The 25000-nt window shown below is 45.5% G+C and overlaps 1 protein-coding gene across 1 annotated transcript in view; it reads left to right on the plus strand.

The window, feature by feature from the left end:
• Positions 1-25000, plus strand: part of LOC124018706 (protein sidekick-1-like) — a 53911-nt gene that overhangs the window by 8476 nt on the left and 20435 nt on the right. The window contains exons 3-4 of the mRNA XM_046334059.1: positions 9794-9934; positions 20334-20515. Of these exons, the coding sequence (XP_046190015.1) occupies positions 9794-9934; positions 20334-20515 (323 nt within the window). The remainder of the gene's footprint in view (positions 1-9793; positions 9935-20333; positions 20516-25000) is intronic.

Raw genomic sequence — 25000 nt, forward strand, 5'->3', positions numbered from 1 at the left:
AGGGAAGTAGTCTGCATAAATGGCAACAGGGCTGAACTCTCAAACTTTTTCCTTTTGATTTAAAAGAAACTACTTTTAAAATTACTTAAAAGGACTTTCAATCTCTCCCCTCTCTCTCTCTCCTCTCCCCTCCCTCTCCCCTCCCTCTCCCCTCTCTCTCTCTCTCCCTCCCTCTCCCTCTCCCTCTCCCTCCCTCCCTCTCCCTCTCCCTCTCCCTCTCCCTCTCCCTCTCCCTCTTCCCCTCTCCCTCTCCCCTCCCTCTCCCTCTCCCTCCCCTCCCTCTCCCTCTCCCTCTCCCTCCCCCTCCCCTCCCTCTCCCCTCCCTCTCCCCTCCCCTCCCTCTCCCTCCCTCCCTCTCTCCCCCTCCCCCTCTCCCCCTCCCTCTCTTTCTCTCTCCCTCTCCCCCTCCTTCTCTCTTCCTCCCTCTCCCCTCCCTCTCTCCCTCTCTCCCTCTCCCCTCCCTCTCCCCTTCCCCTCTCCCCTCCCTCTCTTTCTCTCTCTCTCTCCCTCCCTCTCCCTCTCCCTCCCTCTCCCCCTCCCTCTCTTTCTCTCTTCCTCTCAACCCCCCTCAACCCCCCCTCCCTCTCTTTCTCCCTCTCCCCCTCCCTCTCTCTCTCTCCCTCTCTCTCTCTCCTCTCCCTCTGTTTCCATCAATCATCATCATTCTGTAGCAGAGCGCCCCGCTATTCACGCAAACTGTAGACATTCTCTCTAATGTCTAATGTTGTTGAACGATCGTTTACCTGGTGTGGGTTGCCATCGGTAATGAGGTAGCATCTGGCTCCAGGTGCCACCCTCCACAGACCAAGGTCTCACACACACGCACACACACACACAGAATGTTCTGACAAGTCACTAGAATGTCCTGACAAGTCACTAGAATGTTCTGACAAGTCACTAGAATGTTCTGACAAGTCACTAGAATGTTCTGACAAGTCACTAGAATGTTCTGACAAGTCACTAGAATGTTCTGACAAGTCACTAGAATGTTCTGACAAGTCACTAGAATGTTCTGACAAGTCACTAGAATGTCCTGACAAGTCACTAGAATGTTCTGACAAGTAACTAGAATGTCCTGACAAGTCACTAGAATGTCCTGACAAGTCACCAGAATGTTCTGACAAGTCACTAGAACATTTACATTTACATTTAAGTCATTTAGCAGACGCTCTTATCCAGAGCGACTTACAAATTGGTGCATTCACCTTATGACATCCAGTGGAACAGTCACTTTACAATAGTGCATCTAAAACTTAAGGGGGGGGGGTGAGAGGGATACTTATCCTATCCTAGGTATTCCTTAAAGAGGTGGGGTTTCAGGTGTCTCCGGAAGGTGGTGATTGACTCCGCTGTCCTGGCGTCGTGAGGGAGTTTGTTCCACCATTGGGGGGCCAGGGCAGCGAACTAGAATGTCCTGACAGGAAAATAATTAAATTTTAGGAAAGACATGGACTTTTTCCATGTCCTGAATCTGTTTAAATACTATTTTAGGTTTAAGGGTTAAGGTTAGGTTTAGGTTGAGGGTTAGGGCTTAGGTTGAGGGTTAGGGGATAGGTTTAGGTTGAGGGTTAGGGCTTAGGTTTAGGTTAGGGGTTAGGTTGAGGGTTAGGGGTTAGGTTTAGGTTGAGGGTTAGGGGTTAGGTTTAGGTTGAGGGTTATAGTTAGGGGTTAGGTTTAGGTTGAGGGTTAGTGGTTAGGTTGAGGGTTAGGTTATGTTTAGGTTGAGTGTTAGGGGTTAGGTTGAGGGTTAGGTTTAGGTTGAGGGTTAGGGTTATGTTTAGGTTGAGGGTTAGGGGTTAGGGGTTAGGTTGAGGGTTAGGGGTTAGGTTTAGGTTGAGGGTTATAGTTAGGGGTTAGGTTTAGGTTGAGGGTTAGGGGTTAGTTTGAGGGTTAGGGGTTAGGTTTAGGTTGAGGGTTATAGTTAGGGGTTAGGTTTAGGTTGAGGGTTAGGGGTTAGATTTAGGTTGAGGGTTATAGTTAGGGGTTAGGTTTAGGTTGAGGGTTAGGGGTTTAGGTTGAGGGTTAGGGGTTAGGTTTAAGGGTTAAGGTTAGGTTTAAGGGTTAAGGTTAGGTTTAGGTTGAGGGTTAGGGGTTAGGTTTAGGTTGAGGGTTAGGGGTTAGGTTTAGGTTGAGGGTTAGGGGTTAGGTTTAGGTTGAGGGTTAGGGGTTAGGTTTATGTTTGAGGGTTAAGGTTAGGTTTAGGTTTAAGGGTTAAGTTTAGGTTGAGGGTTAGGTTTAGGTTAGGGGTTAGGTTTAGGTTGAGGGTTAGGGGTTAGGTTTAGGTTGAGGGTTAGGGGTTAGGTTTAGGTTGAGGGTTAGGTTTAAGGGTTAAGGTTAGGTTTAGGTTGAGGGTTAAGGTTAGGTTTAGGTTTAAGGGTTAAGGTTAGGTTTAGGTTGAGGGTTAAGGGTTAGGTTTAGGTTGAGGGTTAGGGGTTAGGTTTAGGTTGAGGGTTAGGTTTAAGGGTTAAGGTTAGGTTTAGGTTGAGGGTTAAGGTTAGGTTTAGGTTGAGGGTTAGGGGTTAGGTTTAGGTTTAAGGGTTAAGGTTAGGTTTAGGTTGAGGGTTTGGGGTAAATAGGATTTAAAAACTGAAAAAATAATGTTAAAAAGCTGAGTGTGTGTATAATGTAATGTAATAGAAGTATAGCCTCAGCTGTAAAGCCACTGGTCTGTATCACATAGCAACACATCACTAACCTGCCTCACACATCCCCTCTAACAAACACCTCTCACCCTCTCTCTCTCTCTCACACACACACACACACACACACACACACACACACACACACACACACACACACACACACACACACACACACACACACACACACACACACACACACACACACACACACACACACACACACACACACACACACACACACACACAGATTACCACGCTATGGCTAATGTCTAAAAAGCTTATGCAGAATAACTGAGCTGCTTAAAGAGGGGGCTGGTGGGAGAGAGAGAGAAAAGAGAGAGCCCAAGACAGAGACAGTGAGAGATAGATTTTGGGGAGGGATGGCGAGGGGGATGGATGGTGAGGGAGGGAGAGGGGGAGGGAGAGAGAGATTTAGGGAGAGGGATTGCGAGAGATGGAGAGAAAGAGAGACAGAGAGAGACAGAGAGACACAGAGAGAGCAACAGAGACACAGAGACAGAGAGAGACACACAGATAGACAGAGAGAGAGACACAGAGACAGAGAGAGAGACACAGAGACAGAGAGAGAGACACAGAGACAGAGAGAGAGACAGAGAGACAGAGACAGAGAGACAAATACACAGAGAGAGGCAGAGACAGAGCGAGAGAGACAGAGAGACAAAGAGACAGGGACAGAGAGAGAGACAGAGACACACAGAGACAAAGAGACAGAGAGAGAGACAGAGACACACAGAGATACACAGAGAGAGCAACAGAGACACAGAGACAGAGAGAGAGGCACAGATAGACAGAGAGAGAGACAGAGACACAGAGACAGAGAGAGAGACACAGAGACAGAGAGCGAGACACAGAGACAGAGAGAGAGACACAGAGACAGAGACAGAGAGACAGAGAGACAAATAGACAGAGACACAGAGAGAGGCAGAGACAGAGAGAGAGACAGAGAGACAAAGAGACAGGGACAGAGAGAGAGACAGAGACACAGAGAGACAAAGAGACAGAGAGAGACAGAGAGAGACAGAGAGAGAGAGAGAGACAGTCCGAGAAGCTAAAACACAGTGGACCGGCTGGGTGGTTAGGTGAGAGACCCTAAACACAGTGGAATGGACCGGCTGGGTGGTTAGGGTGAGAGACCCTTAACACAGTGGAATGGACCGGCTGGGTGGTTAGGGTGAGAGACCCTTAACACAGTGGAATGGACCGGCTGGGTGGTTAGGGTGAGAGACCCTTAACACAGTGGAATGGACCGGCTGGGTGGTTTGGGTGAGAGACCCTTAACACAGTGGAATGGACCGGCTGGGTGGTTTGGGTGAGAGACCCTTAACACAGTGGAATGGACCGGCTGGGTGGTTAGGGTGAGAGACCCTTAACACAGTGGAATGGACCGGCTGGGTGGTTTGGGTGAGAGACCCTTAACACAGTGGAATGGACCGGCTGGGTGGTTTGGGTGAATGACCCTTAACACAGTGGAATGGACCGGCTGGGTGGTTAGGGTGAGAGACCCTTAACACAGTGGAATGGACCGGCTGGGTGGTTAGGGTGAGAGACCCTTAACACAGCGGAATGGACCGGCTGAACACTGTGTGTTTGTGTGTTAACGGCCAAAGTTACTTGAAAAACAACGGGGTGCAGAAGAGCCGAAATTACTGATTAGAGATGGAGAGAAGAGGATGGATAGACAGAGAGGATGGATAGAGAGAGAGGATGGAGAGAAGAGGATGGATAGAGAGGATGGATAGAGAGGATGGATAGAGAGAGGGGATGGAGAGAGAGAGAGGATGGAGAGAAGAGGATGGATAGAGAGGATGGATAGAGAGAGAGGATGGAGAGAGAGAGAGGATGGAGAGAAGAGGATGGATAGAGAGGATGGATAGAGAGAGAGGATGGAGAGAGAGAGAGGATGGATAGAGAGGATGGATAGAGAGAGAGGATGGAGAGAGAGAGAGGATGGAGAGAAGAGGATGGATAGAGAGGATGGATAGAGAGAGAGGATGGAGAGAGAGAGAGGATGGAGAGAAGAGGATGGATAGAGAGGATGGATAGAGAGAGAGGATGGAGAGAAGAGGATGGATAGAGAGGATGGATAGAGAGAAGGGATGGAGAGAAGAGGATGGATAGAGAGGATGGATAGAGAGAGAGGATGGAGAGAGAGAGAGGGCTGAGAGAGGATGGATAGAGAGAGAGGTATGAGAGAGGATGGATAGAGAGAGAGGGCTGAGAGAGGATGGATAGAGAGGATGGAGAGAGAGGATGGATAGATAGGCAGGTATGAGAGAGGATGGAGAGAGAGGATGGAGAGAGAGGATGGATAGAGAGAGAGAATAGAGAGAGAGAGAGGATGGAGAGAGAGAGAGGGCTGAGAGAGGATGGATAGAGAGAGAGGTATGAGAGAGGATGGATAGAGAGAGAGGGCTGAGAGAGGTATGAGAGAGGATGATAGAGAGAGAGGATGGATAGAGAGATAGGGATAGAGAGAGAGGATGGATAGAGAGAGTGGGATGAGAGAGGATGGATAAAGAGAGAGGTATGAGAGAGGATGGATAGAGAGAAAGGGCTGAGAGAGGATGGATAGAGAGAGAGGTATGAGAGAGGATGGATAGAGAGAAAGGGCTGAGAGAGGATGGATAGAGAGAGTGGGATGAGAGAGGATGGATAAAGAGAGAAAGATGGATAGAGAGAGGGGATGGATGCAGAGAGAGGGATGAGAGAGGATGGATAGAGAGAGGGGATGAATAGAGAGAGAGGATGGATAGAGAAGATGGATAGAGAGAGAGGATGGATGGAGAGAGAGAGGGATGAGAGAGGATGGATAGAGAGAGAGGGGTGGATAGAGAAAGAGATGGAGAGCTGCAGTCACCCTAACTAATACTGATGTATCTATTAAAAAAGACACTGCACTGCAGTCCTGTCTACAGAGAGAGAGAGAGAGAGAGAGAGAGAGAGAGAGAGAGAGAGAGAGAGAGAGAGAGAGAGAGAGAGAGAGAGAGAGAGAGAGAGAGAGAGAGAGAGAGGGGGAGAGAGAGAGAGAGAGAGAGAGAGAGAGAGAGAGAGAGAGAGAGAGAGAGAGAGAGAGAGAGAGAGAGAGAGAGAGAGAGAGAGAGAGGAGAGAGAGAGAGAGAGAGGGGTATATGAGAAACTGAGAAACTGATATGTACAGACTCAGTGAGCATAGCCTTGCTATTGAGAAAGGCCGCCGTAGGCAGACATGGCTCTCAAGAGAAGACAGGCTATGTGCTCACTGCCCACAAAATGAGGTGGAAACTGAGCTGCACTTCCTAACCTCCTGCCCAATGTATGACCATATTAGAGAGACATATTTCCCCCAGATCACACAGATCCACAAAGAATTTGAAAACATATCCAATTTTGAAAAACTCCCATATCTACTGGGTGAAATTCCACAGTGTGCCATCACAGCAGCAAGATTTGTGACCTGTTGCCACAAGAAAAGGGCAACCAGTGAAGAACAAACACCATTGTAAATACAACCCATGTTTATGCTTATTTATTTTATCTTGTGTCCTTTAACTATTTGTACATTGTGTATATATATATATATAATATGACATTTGTAATATCTTTACTGTTTTGAAACTGTTGTATGTGTAATGTTTACTGTTAATTTTTGTTGTTTTTCACTTTATATATTCACTTTGTATGTTATCTACCTCACTTGCTTTGGCAATGTTAACACATGTTTCCCATGACAATAAAGCCCTTGAATTGAATTGAATTGAGAGAGTAAGAGAGAGAGAGAGAGAGAGAGAGAGAGAGAGAGAGAGAGAGAGAGAGAGAGAGAGAGAGAGAGAGAGAGAGAGAGAGAGAGAGAGAGAGAGAGGGGGGGATGAATGATGATATGATGGTAGTTATATTTAATAGAGTAGATAGTTTCATACTCATTCATAGTAAAGTTACTGCTGAACTATACTGGTAGGGATGATGGAGAGGGAGGGAAGGAGGCAGGGTTTTCATCCTTCCCTTCTAATGAGAGACGGATGCAGAACTGGGAGACCAGTGCTTTGTCCCAAACCGTATCCTATTCCCTACATACTGTGGGTGCTGGTTTAGAGTAGTCCACTATATAGGGAATAGGGTGCCGTTTTTTTTGGACAGCAGTACTTTCCGGCCAATCAGTGATGTTGAGAGAGAAATTAGGCCAGTGGTTTTCAAACCTGTCCTCTTTACCCCCCCAGACATTTTGCAATTGTGTTGTAGCCCTCAACTAACTCACCTGATCGCCAGCCGTTCCACGTGTTGTAGCCCTCAACTAACTCACCTGATCCCCAGCCCTTCCACGTGTTGTAGCCCTCAACTAACTCACCTGATCCCCAGCCGTTCCACATGTTTGATCCACAGCTAACTCGCCTGATCCCCAGCCGTTCCACGTGTTGTAGCCCTCAACTAACTCACCTGATCCCCAGCCGTTCCACGTGTTGTAGCCCTCAACTAACTCACCTGACCCCCAGCCCTTCCACGTGTTGTAGCCCTCAACTAACTCGCCTGATCGCCAGCCGTTCCACGTGTTGTAGCCCTCAACTAACTCACCTGATCCCCAGCCGTTCCACGTGTTGTAGCCCTCAACTAACTCACCTGACCCCCAGCCGTTCCATGTGTTGTAGCCCTCAACTAACTCACCTGATCCCCAGCCCTTCCACGTGTTGTAGCCCTCAACTAACTCACCTGATCCCCAGCCGTTCCATGTGTTGTAGCCCTCAACTAACTCACCTGATCCCCAGCCGTTCCACATGTTTGATCCACAGCTAACTCGCCTGATCCCCAGCCGTTCCACGTGTTGTAGCCCTCAACTAACTCACCTGATCCCCAGCCGTTCCACGTGTTGTAGCCCTCAACTAACTCACCTGATCCCCAGCCGTTCCACGTGTTGTAGCCCTCAACTAACTTACCTGATCCCCAGCCGTTCCACGTGTTGTAGCCCTCAACTATCTTACCTGATCCCCAGCCGTTCCACGTGTTGTAGCCCTCAACTAACTTACCTGATCCCCAGCCGTTCCACGTGTTGTAGCCCTCAACTAACTCACCTGACCCCCAGCCGTTCCATGTGTTTGACCCACAGTTAACTCACCTAACTCACCTCACCTTAGATTCCTCCACCAATACCCAACACAGAGGCCTTGTGGTTAGATTCCTCCACCAATACCCAACTCAGAGGCCTTGTGGTTAGATTGCTCCACCAATAACCAACTCAGAGGCCTTGTGGTTTTAGTCTTCTACCAATACCCAACTCAGAGGCCTTGTGGTTTTAGTCTTCTACCAATACCCAACTCAGAGGCCTTGTGGTTAGAGTCTTCTACCAATACCCAACTCAGAAGCCTTGTGGTTAGAGTCTTCTACCAATACCCAACTCAGAAGCCTTGTGGTTAGAGTCTTCTACCAATACCCAACTCAGGGGCCTTGTGGTTTTAGTCTTCTACCAATACCCAACTCAGAGGCCTTGTGGTTAGATTCCTCCACCAATACCCAACTCAGAGGCCTTGTGGTTAGATTCCTCCACCAATACCCAACTCAGAGGCCTTGTGGTTTTAGTCTTCTACCAATACCCAACTCAGAGGCCTTGTGGTTAGATTCCTCCACCAATACTCAACTCAGAGGCCTTGTGGTTTTAGTCTTCCACCAATACCCAACTCAGAGGCCTTGTGGATTTAGTCTTCTACCAATACCCAACTCAGAGGCCTTGTGGTTAGATTCCTCCACCAATACCCAACTCAGAGGCCTTGTGGTTTTAGTCTTCTACCAATACCCAACTCAGAGGCCTTGTGGTTAGAGTCTTCTACCAATACCCAACTCAGAGGCCTTGTGGTTTTAGTCTTCCACCAATACCCAACTCAGAGGCCTTGTGGTTAGAGTCTTCTACCAATACCCAACTCAGAGGCCTTGTGGTTTTAGTCTTCCACCAATACCCAACTCAGAGGCCTTGTGGTTAGAGTCTTCTACCAATACCCAACTCAGAGGCCTTGTGGTTTTAGTCTTCTACCAATACCCAACTCAGAGGCCTTGTGGTTTTAGTCTTCTACCAATACCCAACTCAGAGGCCTTGTGGTTAGAGTCTTCTACCAATACCCAACTCAGAGGCCTTGTGGTTTTAGTCTTCCACCAATACCCAACTCAGAGGCCTTGTGGTTTTAGTCTTCTACCAATACCCAACTCAGAGGCCTTGTGGTTAGAGTCTTCTATCAATACCCAACTCAGAGGCCTTGTGGTTTTAGTCTTCTACCAATACCCAACTCAGAGGCCTTGTGGTTAGAGTCTTCTACCAATACCCAACTCAGAGGCCTTGTGGTTAGAGTCTTCTACCAATACCCAACTCAGAGGCCTTGTGGTTTTAGTCTTCTACCAATACCCAACTCAGAGGCCTTGTGGTTTTAGTCTTCTACCAATACCCAACTCCGAGGCCTTGTGGTTAGAGTCTTCTACCAATACCCAACTCAGAGGCCTTGTGGTTTTAGTCTTCTACCAATACCCAACTCAGAGGCCTTGTGGTTAAAGTCTTCTACCAATACCCAACTCAGAGGCCTTGTGGTTAGAGTCTTCTACCAATACCCAACTCAGAGGCCTTGTGGTTAGATTCTTCTACCAATACCCAACTCAGAGGCCTTGTGGTTTTAGTCTTCCACCAATACCCAACTCAGAGGCCTTGTGGTTTTAGTCTTCTACCAATACCCAACTCAGAGGCCTTGTGGTTTTAGTCTTCTACCAATACCCAACTCAGAGGCCTTGTGGTTTTAGTCTTCTACCAATACCCAACTCAGAGGCCTTGTGGTTAGAGTCTTCTACCAATACTCAACCCAGAGGCCTTGTGGTTTTAGTCTTCTACCAATACCCAACTCAGAGGCCTTGTGGTTTTAGTCTTCTACCAATACCCAACTCAGAGGCCTTGTGGTTTTAGTCTTCTACCAATACCCAACTCAGAGGCCTTGTGGTTTTAGTCTTCTACCAATACCCAACTCAGAGGCCTTGTGGTTAGAGTCTTCTACCAATACCCAACTCAGAGGCCTTGTGGTTTTAGTCTTCTACCAATACCCAACTCAGAGGCCTTGTGGTTTTAGTCTTCTACCAATACCCAACCCGTGGAATCGGTACATCTAAAACCTGTTGTGTCTGTGTCCTCCCAGGTTGATGCTGAGAGAGGAGGCTCCCAGCGCTCCTCCTAAGAACATGGTGGCGTCGGGTCGTACCAACCAGTCTATCATGGTCCAGTGGCAGCCTCCCCCAGAACCACAGCACAATGGACTGCTCCGAGGATACGTCCTCAGGTAGGAGGGGAGTGTTGGAGATAGATGCAGTAGTACCCCCCCCCCTCCCCCAAAAAGAACTATGGCGTAAAAACTACTGTAATGTCCTCAAAAACACTAAACGTTTTTTACGACAGTATTGCATTTGCATATGCCTTTCCCATGCCCCTCCCACATATCCAAATGTGTGCCACCCATATGTGAGACACCTATAGGTTATAGTAAAGTCCCCAGTCCTCCCTACATACAGGTTATAGACCCCAGTCCTCCCTACATACAGGTTATAGACCTCAGTCCTCCCTACATACAGGTTATAGACCCCAGTCCTCCCTACATACAGGTTATAGACCCCAGTCCTCCCTACATACAGGTTATAGACCCCAGTACTCCCTACATACAGGTTATAGACCCCAGTCCTCCCTACATACAGGTTATAGACCCCAGTCCTCCCTACGTACAGGTTATAGACCCCAGTCCTCTCTACATACAGGTTATAGTATAGACCCCAGTCCTCCCTACATACAGGTTATAGACCTCAGTCCTCCCTACATACAGGTTATAGACCTCAGTCCTCCCTACATACAGGTTATAGACCCCAGTCCTCCCTACATACAGGTTATAGACCCCAGTCCTCCCTACATACAGGTTATAGACCCCAGTACTCCCTACATACAGGTTATAGATCCCAGTCCTCCCTACATACAGGTTATAGACCCCAGTCCTCCCTACGTACAGGTTATAGACCCCAGTCCTCTCTACATACAGGTTATAGACCCCAGTCCTCTCTACATACAGGTTATAGTATAGACCCCAGTCCTCCCTACATACAGGTTATAGACCCCAGTCCTCCCTACATACAGGTTATAGACCCCAGTCCTCCCTACATACAGGTTATAAACCCCAGTCCTCTCTACATACAGTTTATAGACCCCAGTCCTCCCTACATACAGGTTATAGACCCCAGTCCTCCCTACATACAGGTTATAGACCCCAGTCCTCCCTACATACAGGTTATAGACCCCAGTCCTCCCTACATACAGGTTATAGACCCCAGTCCTCCCTACATACAGGTTATAGACCCCAGTCCTCCCTACATACAGGTTATAGACCCCAGTCCTCCCTAAATACAGGTTATAGACCCCAGCCTCCAATTCTATGTCAAAGACAACGCAACAAAAACACTACATTAGTTGCTATAGTATATCTTACAGTTTTATTTTACTACAGCAGTAGGTATACCGTAGATACCTATCAATACTACAAAAACACTACATTAGTTAATATAATACCCCCTGTATATAGCCCCATTATTGTTATGCCATTTTCTTGTGTTATTTTTTTTTAAAGTATATATATATTTAACATTTTACCCCCTACACTTGTAGACCTGGTTAGCGTGCATAGAGCGCAATGAGACAAGGTTATCCCTACTGATGAGACAAGGATATCCCTACTGGCCAAACCCTCCCTAACCCGGACGACGCTAGGCCAACCCCTCCATAACCCGGACGATGCTAGGCCAACCCCTCCCTAACCCGGACGACGCTAGGCCAACCCCTCCCTAACCCGGACGACGCTAGGCCAACCCCTCCCTAACCCGGATGACGCTAGGCCAACCCCTCCCTAACCCGGACGACGCTAGGCCAACCCCCTCCCTAACCCGGACGACGCTAGGCCAACCCCTCCCTAACCCGGACGACGCTAGGCCAACCCCTCCCTAACCCGGACGACGCTAGGCCAACCCTTCCCTAACCCGGACGACGCTAGGCCAACCCCTCCCTAACCCGGACGACGCTAGGCCAACCCCTCCCTAACCCGGACGACGCTAGGCCAACCCCTCCCTAACCCGGACGACGCTAGGCCAACCCTTCCCTAACCCGGACGACGCTAGGCCAACCCCTCCCTAACCCGGACGACACTAGGCCAACCCCTCCCTAACCCGGACGACGCTAGGCCAACCCCTCCCTAACCCGGACGACGCTAGGCCAACCCCTCCCTAACCCGGACGACGCTAGGCCAACCCCTCCCTAACCCGGACGACGCTAGGCCAATTGTGCATTGCCCCATGGACTTCCCAGAGCCTGGGCTCGAACCCAGAGTTTCGGGAGGCCCCCCACACTAACTCTATGACATTAATTTACTACTATCTTGTGTTACTTTCTTGATTCTACTTATTGAACTGTATTGTTGGTTAAGGGCTTGTCAGTGAGCATTTCACGGTAAAGTCTACACTTGTTGTATTCAGCATTTCACGGTAAAGTCTACACTTGTTGTATTCAGCATTTCACGTTAAAGTCTACACTTGTTGTATTCAGCATTTCACGGTAAAGTCTACCCTTGTTGTATTCAGCATTTCACGGTAAAGTCTACACTTGTTGTATTCAGCATTTCACGTTAAAGTCTACACTTGTTGTATTCAGCATTTCACGGTAAAGTCTACCCTTGTTGTATTCAGCATTTCACGGTAAAGTCTACACTTGTTGTATTCAGCATTTCACGTTAAAGTCTACACTTGTTGTATTCAGCATTTCACGGTAAAGTCTACCCTTGTTGTATTCAGCATTTCATGGTAAAGTCTACCCTTGTTGTATTCAGCATTTCACGGTAAAGTCTACACTTATTGTATTCAGCATTTCACGGTAAAGTCTACCCTTGTTGTATTCAGCATTTCACGGTAAAGTCTACACTTGTTGTATTCAGCATTTCACGGTAAAGTCTACACTTGTTGTATTCAGTATTTCACGGTAAAGTCTACCCTTGTTGTATTCAGCATTTCACGGTAAAGTCTACACTTGTTGTATTCAGCATTTCACGGTAAAGTCTACCCTTGTTGTATTCAGCATTTCACGGTAAAGTCTACCCTTGTTGTATTCAGCATTTCACGGTAAAGTCTACCCTTGTTGTATTCAGCATTTCACGGTAAAGTCTACCCTTGTTGTATTCAGCATTTCACGGTAAAGTCTACCCTTGTTGTATTCAGCATTTCACGGTAAAGTCTACCCTTGTTGTATTCAGCATTTCACGGTAAAGTCTACACTTGTTGTATTCAGCATTTCACGGTAAAGTCTACACTTGTTGTATTCAGTATTTCACGGTAAAGTCTACCCTTGTTGTATTCAGCATTTCACGGTAAAGTCTACACTTGTTGTATTCAGCATTTCACGGTAAAGTCTACACTTGTTGTATTCAGCATTTCACGGTAAAGTCTACACTTGTTGTATTCAGCATTTCACGGTAAAGTCTACCCTTGTTGTATTCAGCATTTCACGGTAAAGTCTACCCTTGTTGTATTCAGCATTTCACGGTAAAGTCTACCCTTGTTGTATTCAGCATTTCACGGTAAAGTCTACCCTTGTTGTATTCAGCATTTCACGGTAAAGTCTACCCTTGTTGTATTCAGCATTTCACGGTAAAGTCTACACTTGTTGTATTCAGCATTTCACGGTAAAGTCTACCCTTGTTGTATTCAGCATTTCACGGTAAAGTCTACACTTGTTGTATTCAGCATTTACATTTACATTTACATTTAAGTCATTTAGCAGACGCTCTTATCCAGAGCGACTTACAAATTGGTGCATTTCACGATTAAGGTTGCCTGTTGTATTCTGCGCGTGTGACAAATACAGTATGATTTCATTTGATTGATAGTATATGCTACAGTTTGATTTAATTTGATTGATAGTATATGCTCCAGGTTTTTTTTACTGCTGAGACAGAGAGAGAGAGAGAGAGAGAGAGAGAGAGAGAGAGAGAGAGAGAGAGAGAGAGAGAGAGACAGAGAGAGAGAGACAGAGAGAGAGAGACAGAGAGAGAGAGAGAGAGAGAGAGAGAGAGAGTTTTGAGTTTTAAATACTCTTTATTGGGTCTGGGGGCCCACCACACAATAAATACTCATACAAAACCACAGTTACACATCGATTAAAAACACAACTCCAATTCCTCCTCCACAGTAACTAAACACAACAGCCTCTGAATACCCCATATACTCAAAAACAGATCGATATTGTTGACAAGTTTATAATATGCAAACTCAACCCTTAGTCTCGCTGCCAACATGCCCTCCAGCATTCCCACCACATCCACAGACCCCTGTCCCCGAATGCTGTTCTTTCTGGTCTTCCATATCACTAATTTTGCTGCCCCTAACACAAAATTAAGCAACACAACTACACCCTTTTGACTGAACCTGTACTTTGGCCCAAATATATACAGTTGGGAAGAGAAAACCTCTCCCAACGTTGAGAACCAATCAGTGATCAGTTGAATCATCCCAACCAACCTGGGACACAGTAAAAACAGATGTGCCAGAGATTCAGACTCAGCACAGAATGGACACCCCTCCCCAACAGTAGGGTCCAGGTGTACCAGATGCATGTTAGTGGCTATAGCTCCATGTATTATCCTCCATTGGAGGTCAGCTGTCCTCTTATCAATAGGCAGTTTATATAATGATCGCCAACAGCCTTTTGGAGAGGCACCTGGACCAAGCACATCCGCCCACCTCGTTGATTTGACCCCTTCCAGGGAAGAGGCATGGGACACCTTGACACATGTTCTGTACATGGCCTTCTTTCCCACCTCCTTGAACTCCCCAGCTCCGGGGTATCGAAGGAAAGCAGCATCCCCACATCCTCTTCAAATGCCCCTATCGCAGCACTAACAATCAGTGCAGGGAAAACATAATCCAGACCCTCCTTCCACCGATAAGAATTGGAAGTGTCAGTCACATACTTCAGATGAAGCACTGGCAACGAGTCGCAGACCTCATCGACGACCTTCTTCAGTAGGCGAGATGATCGGATCCCCGCTCTTTCTCCCAGCTCCTCCAACGATCTGCTCCTGCTCCGCATCAGATGACCCAGCTTGGTGCACCCCACGCCTAACAGGCATGAACGCAGGCTGGCTGAACCCAGAACACGGGACTGGATGGCAGTGTTATGAAAAAGAGGCTCTTCAAAAAGCCACATCCCTGGTGGCGTGCCGGCCTTACGGGACTTAACAAAGACTCTCCAAGCCTGCATAACAGACTCATAAAATGGAGTCAGGCCAGTCAAATCACCCCCCTCCAGCTTTAAGAGGAAAAGATGCTTGTCTAAGCCCAAACAGCCCGCTCTCCTCATCAATGTGTAGGCTGTTTCAGCCCAGCTCGAACAGTCTCTGTACAACAATCTCTGGGCTGCTTGGAGCCGGAAAGCCGTGATCCTAGAGGAAATGTCCACCAGGCCTTGCCCACCCTCATGCAGTGGCAGGTACAGGGCTGCAGCTTTGATCCAGTGTTGTCCAGACCAGAAGAAATTGACAAGGGTCCTCTGAAGCTCTTGTATCAGACCCTTTGGTGGCTGTAAAATCATTAGTCTGTGCCACAGGGTAGAGGCAGCAAGATTATTAGCTACCAGGACCCTTCCCCTATAAGACAGCTGGGGTAGCAACCATTTCCATCTTGACAGTCTGGCACACACTTTCTCCAATACACCCTCCCAGTTCTTTTTCTGAAAGACATCAGAGCCTAGAAAAACCCCCAAAATCTTCATCCCATCTCTGCCCCACTGAAGCCCCCCTGGTAACCTTGGAGTGGACCCCGTTTGAAGCCGACCTGCCCACAGCGCTTCACTCTTTCCCCAATTGACTCTAGCTGAGGAGGCCCCCTCATACACCTTTAAAGTGTTTGAGAGAACCTTAACATCCTCAGCCCCTGTAATAAAAACTATCACGTCATCTGCATACGCAGACAGTGCTATCGTGGGACCCTTCATTACACCTGGCACAGAGAAACCAGTAAGCTTCGCTCTTAAAAAACAAAGCATTGGTTCAATCGCCAGACTATATAACTGCCCTGAAATTGGGCATCCCTGCCTGATGCCCCTTTGGACAGGGATGGGGCAACTTAAACCACCACCCACCTTCACCATACACGAGGCTCCAGCATACAGTAAATTCACCCAAGACAGAAAAACATCCCCAAACCCAAAGGCTTTCATTGTTTTAAACAGGTACTGATGGTCCACACGATCAAAAGCCTTCTCCTGATCCAACGAAAGTAAACCCACATTTACATCAGACAGTTTACAAATATCTAAAACATCTCTTATTATAAACAAATTGTCAACAATAGAGCGATCAGGTACACAGTAGGACTGGTCCTTGTGGATCAACAGTCCCAGATACTCTTTCAACCTGTTTGAGAGACATTTAGAAACAATTTTGTATTCTGCACACAGCAAAGCAACAGGTCTCCAATTTTTTATGAGAGCCAAATCCCCCTTTTTTGGCAACAATGAAAGCACCGCACGTTGACAGGATACAGGAAGAGAACCCTCATGAAAAGATTCACACAGCATTCCATAAAAATCCTCCCCAATAGACCCCCAAAAATGCTTATAGAACTCAGATGGTAAACCATCGATACCAGGGGCTCGGCCTGATGAGAGCTGCATAACTGCTGTGGACAGCTCCTGCAGTGTAATATCAGCATCCAATGCGACTCTCTGCTCAGGTCCCAATTGAGGAAGACCATTTAACAACTGTTCAGTACACAGAGAGTCACAATCCTCCGCCTTATAGAGGGCCGAGTAAAAATCCACGGCATGTTGACGCATTTCAATATCATCCGTGGTCACTTTCCCATCAGGGAGACGAAGGCAGACCATCTGTTTACGTTGAAACGTCGACTGTCCTAGGTTAAAAAAAAAAGCACTAGGAGCATCCATATCCTTGAGGGAAGCGAAACGAGACCTAATCAAGGCACCCTTCACTCTTTCATGCAGAAACGACCTTAGTTCATGTCTCTTGTCCTGTAAGATCATGACTAGTCCAGGGTCGTTCTGAGTGAGCAGCTTCAATTCAATAGAGTTGATGTCCTGTTCAAGGGCCTTGATAGTCTCTTTAACTACAATTTGAGACAGAGCCGTATACTGTTGACAAAATACTCGTATTTGGGCCTTCCCAACCTCCCACCATTGTCTCAAGGACTCAAAATTCCCCTTTATAACCCTCCATTTTTCCCAAAACAACACAAACCTGTCGCAAAACATGACATCATGTAACAATTTAACATTAAAATACCAGTAAGGTGATGACCTTCGTGGACAGGACAAGTGAATATCAACAGAAACAATATGATGATCAGAGAAACCCACAGGAGTAATGGCACACTTTCCCACCCTACTACAGTATTGCTCAGATACATACAACCTGTCTAACCTTGCTGCACTGACACAACCTTCATTAATTTTTAGCCATGTGTACTGCCTAACTTTGGCATTCCTTACTCTCCACACATCAGAAAGTTCAAACTCATTTAATAGGCCAGACAGGCAAGTGGCTGACCGCAGGTGAGGTTCTTCAGCGGTGCGATCAACAGTAAAATCCACTGTACAATTCCAGTCACCCCCTAAAACCATACACCCCTCTTGATCACACTGTCTTAAGGTTTCCTTTATTTGATCAAAAACAGCAATACGTTCTGTACCCTCATTAGGAGCATAAACATTCAACAAAACAAACAAAAAGCCCATAACATCCACCTTGACCAATAAAACCCGACCCTTGACAATCTCTGTTGTAGATACCACAGTCACCCCTAAGCCTGAGGAAAACAAGATAGCCACCCCAGCACTGAAATTAGTACCATGACTGAGTACATGCTGCCCCTCCCACCACATACCCCAGTCAACCTCATTTTCCTCATCACTATGTGTCTCCTGTAGGAAAACTACATTAAGCCTTTTCTGTTTTATTACTTCTAATACCCAAGCCCTCTTATTCCTGTCCCTTCCCCCATTCATATTGAGAGAACCAACCCTTAGTACCTCCATATAGAAAAGAGAAGAGAAAAGCAGAAGAGCCCACAGAGAAACCAAAGAGAAAAAAGACACCCTATGAAGCATGATCATCATCATTATTCTTTTTTCTTCTCTTAACCTGAGCACGTTTCCCACCACCTTTTGCTGCTGCAACAGCAGTAATAAATTTCCTCAAGCGAAACCGCTTCTTCTCACTCAGCTGGTCTAACCCCACCGTCTTTTGCAACATCACAGCAGACCTCACAAACTTATCAACATCAAAATAATCTGCCAATTTGACAGATTTCCCAAAAGTCTGATCCAGAAACTCATTTACCTCCTCTAGATCATAAACTGAGTCCTCACCATCAGCTGTCATTTCCAAAGCGACATCCATATCCTTCTCTTGATCCTCCTCAGCTGAGACCACAGACAACTGACTCCCCTCTACCACATCCCTTTCAACACTCCCCACTTGCACCTCATCACTCGTACCAAGCATCTCCTCCACTACCTGGGAGACTAGCCCCACCTGAACATCACTACTCATAGTGGGCATCTCCTCCATTAACTGGGAGCCTAGCCCCACCTGAACATCACTACTCATAGTGGGCATCTCCTCCATTAACTGGGAGCCTAGCTCCACATGAACCCCAGCACTCATAGTGGGAATCTCCTCCACTACCTGGGAACTTAGCTCCACATGAAAACCCTCTTGTACCTCATTACTCATAATGGACAACTCCTCCACTACCTGGGAGCCTAGCTCAACATGAACCCCAGCACTCGTAGTGGGCATCTCCTCCACTCCCTGGGAGCCTAGCTCCACATGAACCCCCTCCTTTACCCCAGCACTCATACTGGGCACCTGCTCACCAGTCTGAGGAACTGGCTCTTCAGATACATCCTTACCTTCTACAACAATATTTTTCTGCAGCATAACATTACCTTCTAATACAGGTTGCAACCCCGTGCCCTCAACAAGGATAACTTGTTCCTCAGCAACAGGTGCTTGTGGCTGCTCTACCGCTGTCAGCTCACCTCTCCCTACATCAGCGGGCCCAGGCATTACGATAACCACCTGTGCCTCTCCCTCTGCCTTCTCCCTTTTCGGGCAAGCATGTCGCTTATGACCAAACTCTCCACACTCAAAACACCGTTGATTACCCGTACTAGCATAAACCATATACAATCTATTGTCATACTTGATTTTAAACGATAACTCTAAAGTCTGCTCCGGTGAGTCCAAAAACATAAACACCTGTCGCCGAAATGACATTACCTGTTTCAACGCTGGGTGTTTGCAACCCAACGGGACAACCTTCATTGAACTGGCGAACTTCCCAAAGCGCAATAACTCGCGCTCCAATAGCTCATTTGGAATAAACGGTGGTACATTTGAAATCGTTACCCTTGTTGACGGGGAAAAAAGCGGCGTAACTTGAATAAACATTCCTTTAAGAAGTACACCATACTCAACCATACGATCTACCAGACACTCTTCTTTAAGAAATACCACCACAGCTTTATTCATCCGAGATGCATAAGCAATATTCTCATATCCTACCTTCTCTCCTACGGCGACCAGAAACTCCTCCACCGTGACAGCAGCTTCAGTAACACACCTAAAGCCGTGCCGAAGTGACAGGGACGGCATCCCCATTCGGGCTGCCATCCCCGCCAAAATCAGGGTAGTTTTGATACGCAAAACAAAATACTTAATTCTACCACACAAAAATAATAATAACGTTAATCATGCACCAAAACAAAATGCCACCAAGAAATAGCAAACCGAAAGAAAGTTGTGAATACCTAACTCTCCACAACACACGCACTCCTTCACTCAAACAATTCCCAGCATGCACCAATCACTCCCAGCATGCAGAGAGAGAGAGAGAGAGAGAGAGAGACGGAGAGAGAGAGAGAGAGAGAGAGAGAGAGACAGAGAGAGAGAGAGAGAGAGAGAGAGAGAGAGAGAGAGAGAGAGAGAGAGAGAGAGAGAGAGAGAGAGAGAGACAGAGAGAGAGAGAGAGAGACAGAGAGAGAGAGAGAGAGAGAGAGAGAGAGAGAGAGAGAGACAGAGAGAGAGACAGAGAGAGAGAGAGAGAGAGACGGAGAGAGAGAGAGACGGAGAGAGAGAGAGAGAGAGACAGAGAGAGAGAGACAGAGAGAGAGAGAGAGAGAGAGAGACAGACAGACAGAGAGAGAGAGAGAGAGAGAGAGAGACAGACAGACAGAGAGAGAGAGAGACAGAGAGAGAGAGAGAGAGAGAGAGAGAGAGAGAGAGAGAGAGAGAGACAGAGACAGAGACAGAGAGAGACAGAGAGAGAGAGAGAGAGAGAGAGAGAGAGAGAGAGAGAGAGAGAGAGAGAGAGAGAGAGACTGTTGTTACTGATTTTGTCTCGTTGACAATTTTGATTATTATTATTATTATTTTAAATTATGTTAATATTGCAAATTAATCACTTAATTTCCAAAGTACGTTCCATTGTTACTCCACACCAATGAACCATGTGTGTGTGTGTGTGTGTGTGTGTGTGTGTGTGTGTGTGTGTGTGTGTGTGTGTGTGTGTGTGTGTGTGTGTGTGTGTGTGTGTGTGTGTGTGTGTGTGTGTGTGTGTGTGTGTGTGTGTGTGTAGGTATCGTCTGGCAGGTCTACCAGGAGAGTACCAAGAGAAGAATATCTCTAGTCCAGAGACGAACTACTGTCTCCTATCAGACCTCATAATCTGGACTCAGTACCAGATACAACTGGCTGCCTACACTGCTGCAGGCCTGGGGGAGTATAGTACTGCTGTTACTGAGTACACACTACAGGGAGGTAGGTACTATACACTATACACTATACTATATACACTATACACTATACACTATACACTATACACACTATATACACTATATACACTATATACACTATATACACTATACACTATATACACTATATACACTATACACTGCTGCAGGCCTGGGGGAGTATAGTACTGCTGTTACTGAGTACACACTACAGGGAGGTAGGTACTATACACTATACACTATACTATATACACTATACACTATACACTATACACACTATATACACTATATACACTATATACACTATATACACTATATACACTATACACTATATACACTATATACACTATATACACTATACACTGCTGCAGGCCTGGGGGAGTATAGTACTGCTGTTACTGAGTACACACTACAGGGAGGTAGGTACTATACACTATACACTATACTATATACACTATACACTATACACTATACACTATATACACTATACACTATACACTATACACACTATATACACTATATACACTATACACTATATACACTATACACTGCTGCAGGCCTGGGGGAGTATAGTACTGCTGTTACTGAGTACACACTACAGGGAGGTAGGTACTATACACTATACACTATACTATATACACTATACACTATACACTATACACTATACACTATACACACTATATACACTATATACACTATACACTATATACACTATATACACTATATACACTATACACTATACACTATACACTATATACACTATACACTATATACACTATACACTATATACACTATACACTATATACACATTTAACATTACATTTAAGTCATTTAGCAGACGCTCTTATCCAGAGCGACTTACAAATTGGTGCATTCACCTTATGACATCCAGTGGAACAACCACTTTACAATAGTGCATCTAAATATTTTAAGGGGGGAGGGGGTGAGAAGGATTACTTTATCCTATCCTAGGTATTCCTTAAAGAGGTGGGGTTTCAGGTGTCTCCGGAAGGTGGTGATTGACTCCGCTGTCCTGGCGTCGTGAGGGAGTTTGTTCCACCATTGGGGAGCCAGAGCAGCGAACAGTTTTGACTGAGCTGAGCGGGAACTGTACTTCCTCAGTGGTAGGGAGGCGAGCAGGCCAGAGGTGGATGAACGCAGTGCCCTTATTTGGGTGTAGGGCCTGATCAGAGCCTGGAGGTACTGAGGTGCCGTTCCCTCACAGCTCCGTAGGCAAGCACCATGGTCTTGTAGCGGATGCGAGCTTCAACTGGAAGCCAGTGGAGAGAGCGGAGGAGCGGGGTGACGTGAGAGAACTTGGGAAGGTTGAACACTAGACGGGCTGCGGCGTTCTGGATGAGTTGTAGGGGTTTAATGGCACAGGCAGGGAGCCCAGCCAACAGCGAGTTGCAGTAATCCAGACGGGAGATGACAAGTGCCTGGATTAGGACCTGCGCCGCTTCCTGTGTGAGGCAGGGTCGTACTCTGCGGATGTTGTAGAGCATGAACCTACAGGAACGGGCCACCGCCTTGATGTTAGTTGAGAACGACAGTTTGTTGTCCAGGATCACGCCAAGGTTCTTAGCGCTCTGGGAGGAGGACACAATGGAGTTGTCAACCATGATGGCGAGATCATGGAACGGGCAGTCCTTCCCCGGGAGGAAGAGCAGCTCCGTCTTGCCGAAGTTCAGCTTGAGGTGGTGATCCGTCATCCACACTGATATGTCTGCCAGACATGCAGAGATGCGATTCGCCACCTGGTCATCAGAAGGGGGAAAGGAGAAGATTAATTGTGTGTCGTCTGCATAGCAATGATAGGAGAGACCATGTGAGGTTATGACAGAGCCAAGTGACTTGGTGTATAGCGAGAATAGGAGAGGGCCTAGAACAGAGCCCTGGGGGACACCAGTGGTGAGAGCGCGTGGTGAGGAGACAGATTCTCGCCACGCCACCTGGTAGGAGCGACCTGTCAGGTAGGACGCAATCCAAGCGTGGGCCGCGCCGGAGATGCCCAACTCGGAGAGGGTGGAGAGGAGGATCTGATGGTTCACAGTATCGAAGGCAGCCGATAGGTCTAGAAGGATGAGAGCAGAGGAGAGAGAGTTAGCTTTAGCGGTGCGGAGCGCCTCCGTGATACAGAGAAGAGCAGTCTCAGTTGAATGACTAGTCTTGAAACCTGACTGATTTGGATCAAGAAGGTCATTCTGAGAGAGATAGCGGGAGAGCTGACCAAGGACGGCACGTTCAAGAGTTTTGGAGAGAAAAGAAAGAAGGGATACTGGTCTGTAGTTGTTGACATCGGAGGGATCGAGTGTAGGTTTTTTCAGAAGGGGTGCAACTCTCGCTCTCTTGAAGACGGAAGGGACGTAGCCAGCGGTCAGGGATAAGTTGATGAGCGAGGTGAGGTAAGGGAGAAGGTCTCCGGAAATGGTCTGGAGAAGAGAGGAGGGGATAGGGTCGAGCGGGCAGGTTGTTGGGCGGCCGGCCGTCACAAGACGCGAGATTTCATCTGGAGAGAGAGGGAGAAAGAGGTCAGAGCACAGGGTAGGGCAGTGTGAGCAGAACCAGCGGTGTTGTTTGACTTAGCAAACGAGGATCGGATGTCGTCGATCTTCTTTTCAAAATGGTTGACGAAGTCATCTGTAGAGAGGGAGGAGGGGGGGAGGAGGATTCAGGAGGGAGGAGAATGTGGCAAAGAGCTTCCTAGGGTTAGAGGCAGATGCTTGGAATTTAGAGTGGTAGAAAGTGGCTTTAGCAGCAGAGACAGATACACTATACACTATATACACTATACACTATATACTATATACACTATACACTATATACACTATACACTATATACACTATATACACTATACACTATATACACTATACTCTATATACACTATACTCTATATACACTATACTCTATACACTATACACTATATACACTATACACTATATACACTATACTCTATATACACTATACTCTATACACTATACACTACATTTACATTACATTTAAGTCAGCAGATTTAAGTTAGCAGACGCTCTTATCCAGAGCGACTTACAAATTGGTGCATTCACCTTATGACATCCAGTAGAACAGTCACTTTACAATAGTGTACACTATACTCTATACACTATACACTATATACACTATACTCTATACACTATATATATATGACTATATACACTATACTCTATACACTATACACTATACACACTATACTCTATACACTATATATATATGACTATATACACTATACACTATATATATGACTATATACACTATACACTATATACACTATACACTATACACTATATATATATGACTATATACACTATACACTATATACACTATATACACTATACTCTATACACTATATATATATGACTATATACTCTATACACTATATATATGACTATATACACTATATACACTATACTCTATACACTATATATATGACTATATACTCTATACACTATATATATATGACTATATACACTATACACTATATACACTATATACACTATACTCTATACACTATATATATATGACTATATACTCTATACACTATATATATATGACTATATACTCTATACACTATATATATGACTATATACACTATACACTATATATATGACTATATACTCTATACACTATATATATATGACTATATACTCTATACACTATATATATATGACTATATACTCTATACACTATATATATATATGACTATATACTCTATACACTATATATATATGACTATATACTCTATACACTATATATATATGACTATATACTCTATACACTATATATATGACTATATACACTATATACACTATACTCTATACACTATATATATATATGACTATATACTCTATACACTACGTAGAATGTATGCACACGTGACTGTAAGTCGCTTTGGATAAAAGCGTCTGCTAAATGGCATATATTACTATATATATATGACTATATACTCTATACACTATATATATGACTATATACACTATACTATATACACTATATACACTATACTCTATACACTATATATATATGACTATATACTCTATACACTATATATATGACTATATACACTATACACTATATATATGACTATATACTCTATACACTATATATATATGACTATATACTCTATACACTATATATATATGACTATATACACTATACTATATACACTATACTCTATACACTATATGACTATATACACTATACACTATACACTATACACTATATATATGACTATATACACTATACTATATACACTATATACACTATACTCTATACACTATATATATGACTATATACACTATACACTATATATATATGACTATATACACTATATACACTATACTCTATACACTATATATATATGACTATATACACTATACTATATACACTATATACACTATACTCTATACACTATATATATATGACTATATACACTATACTATATACACTATATACACTATACTCTATACACTATATATATATGACTATATACACTAT

Source organism: Oncorhynchus gorbuscha, unplaced genomic scaffold, assembly GCF_021184085.1.
Source record: "Oncorhynchus gorbuscha isolate QuinsamMale2020 ecotype Even-year unplaced genomic scaffold, OgorEven_v1.0 Un_scaffold_564, whole genome shotgun sequence".
Taxonomy (NCBI): domain Eukaryota; kingdom Metazoa; phylum Chordata; class Actinopteri; order Salmoniformes; family Salmonidae; genus Oncorhynchus; species Oncorhynchus gorbuscha.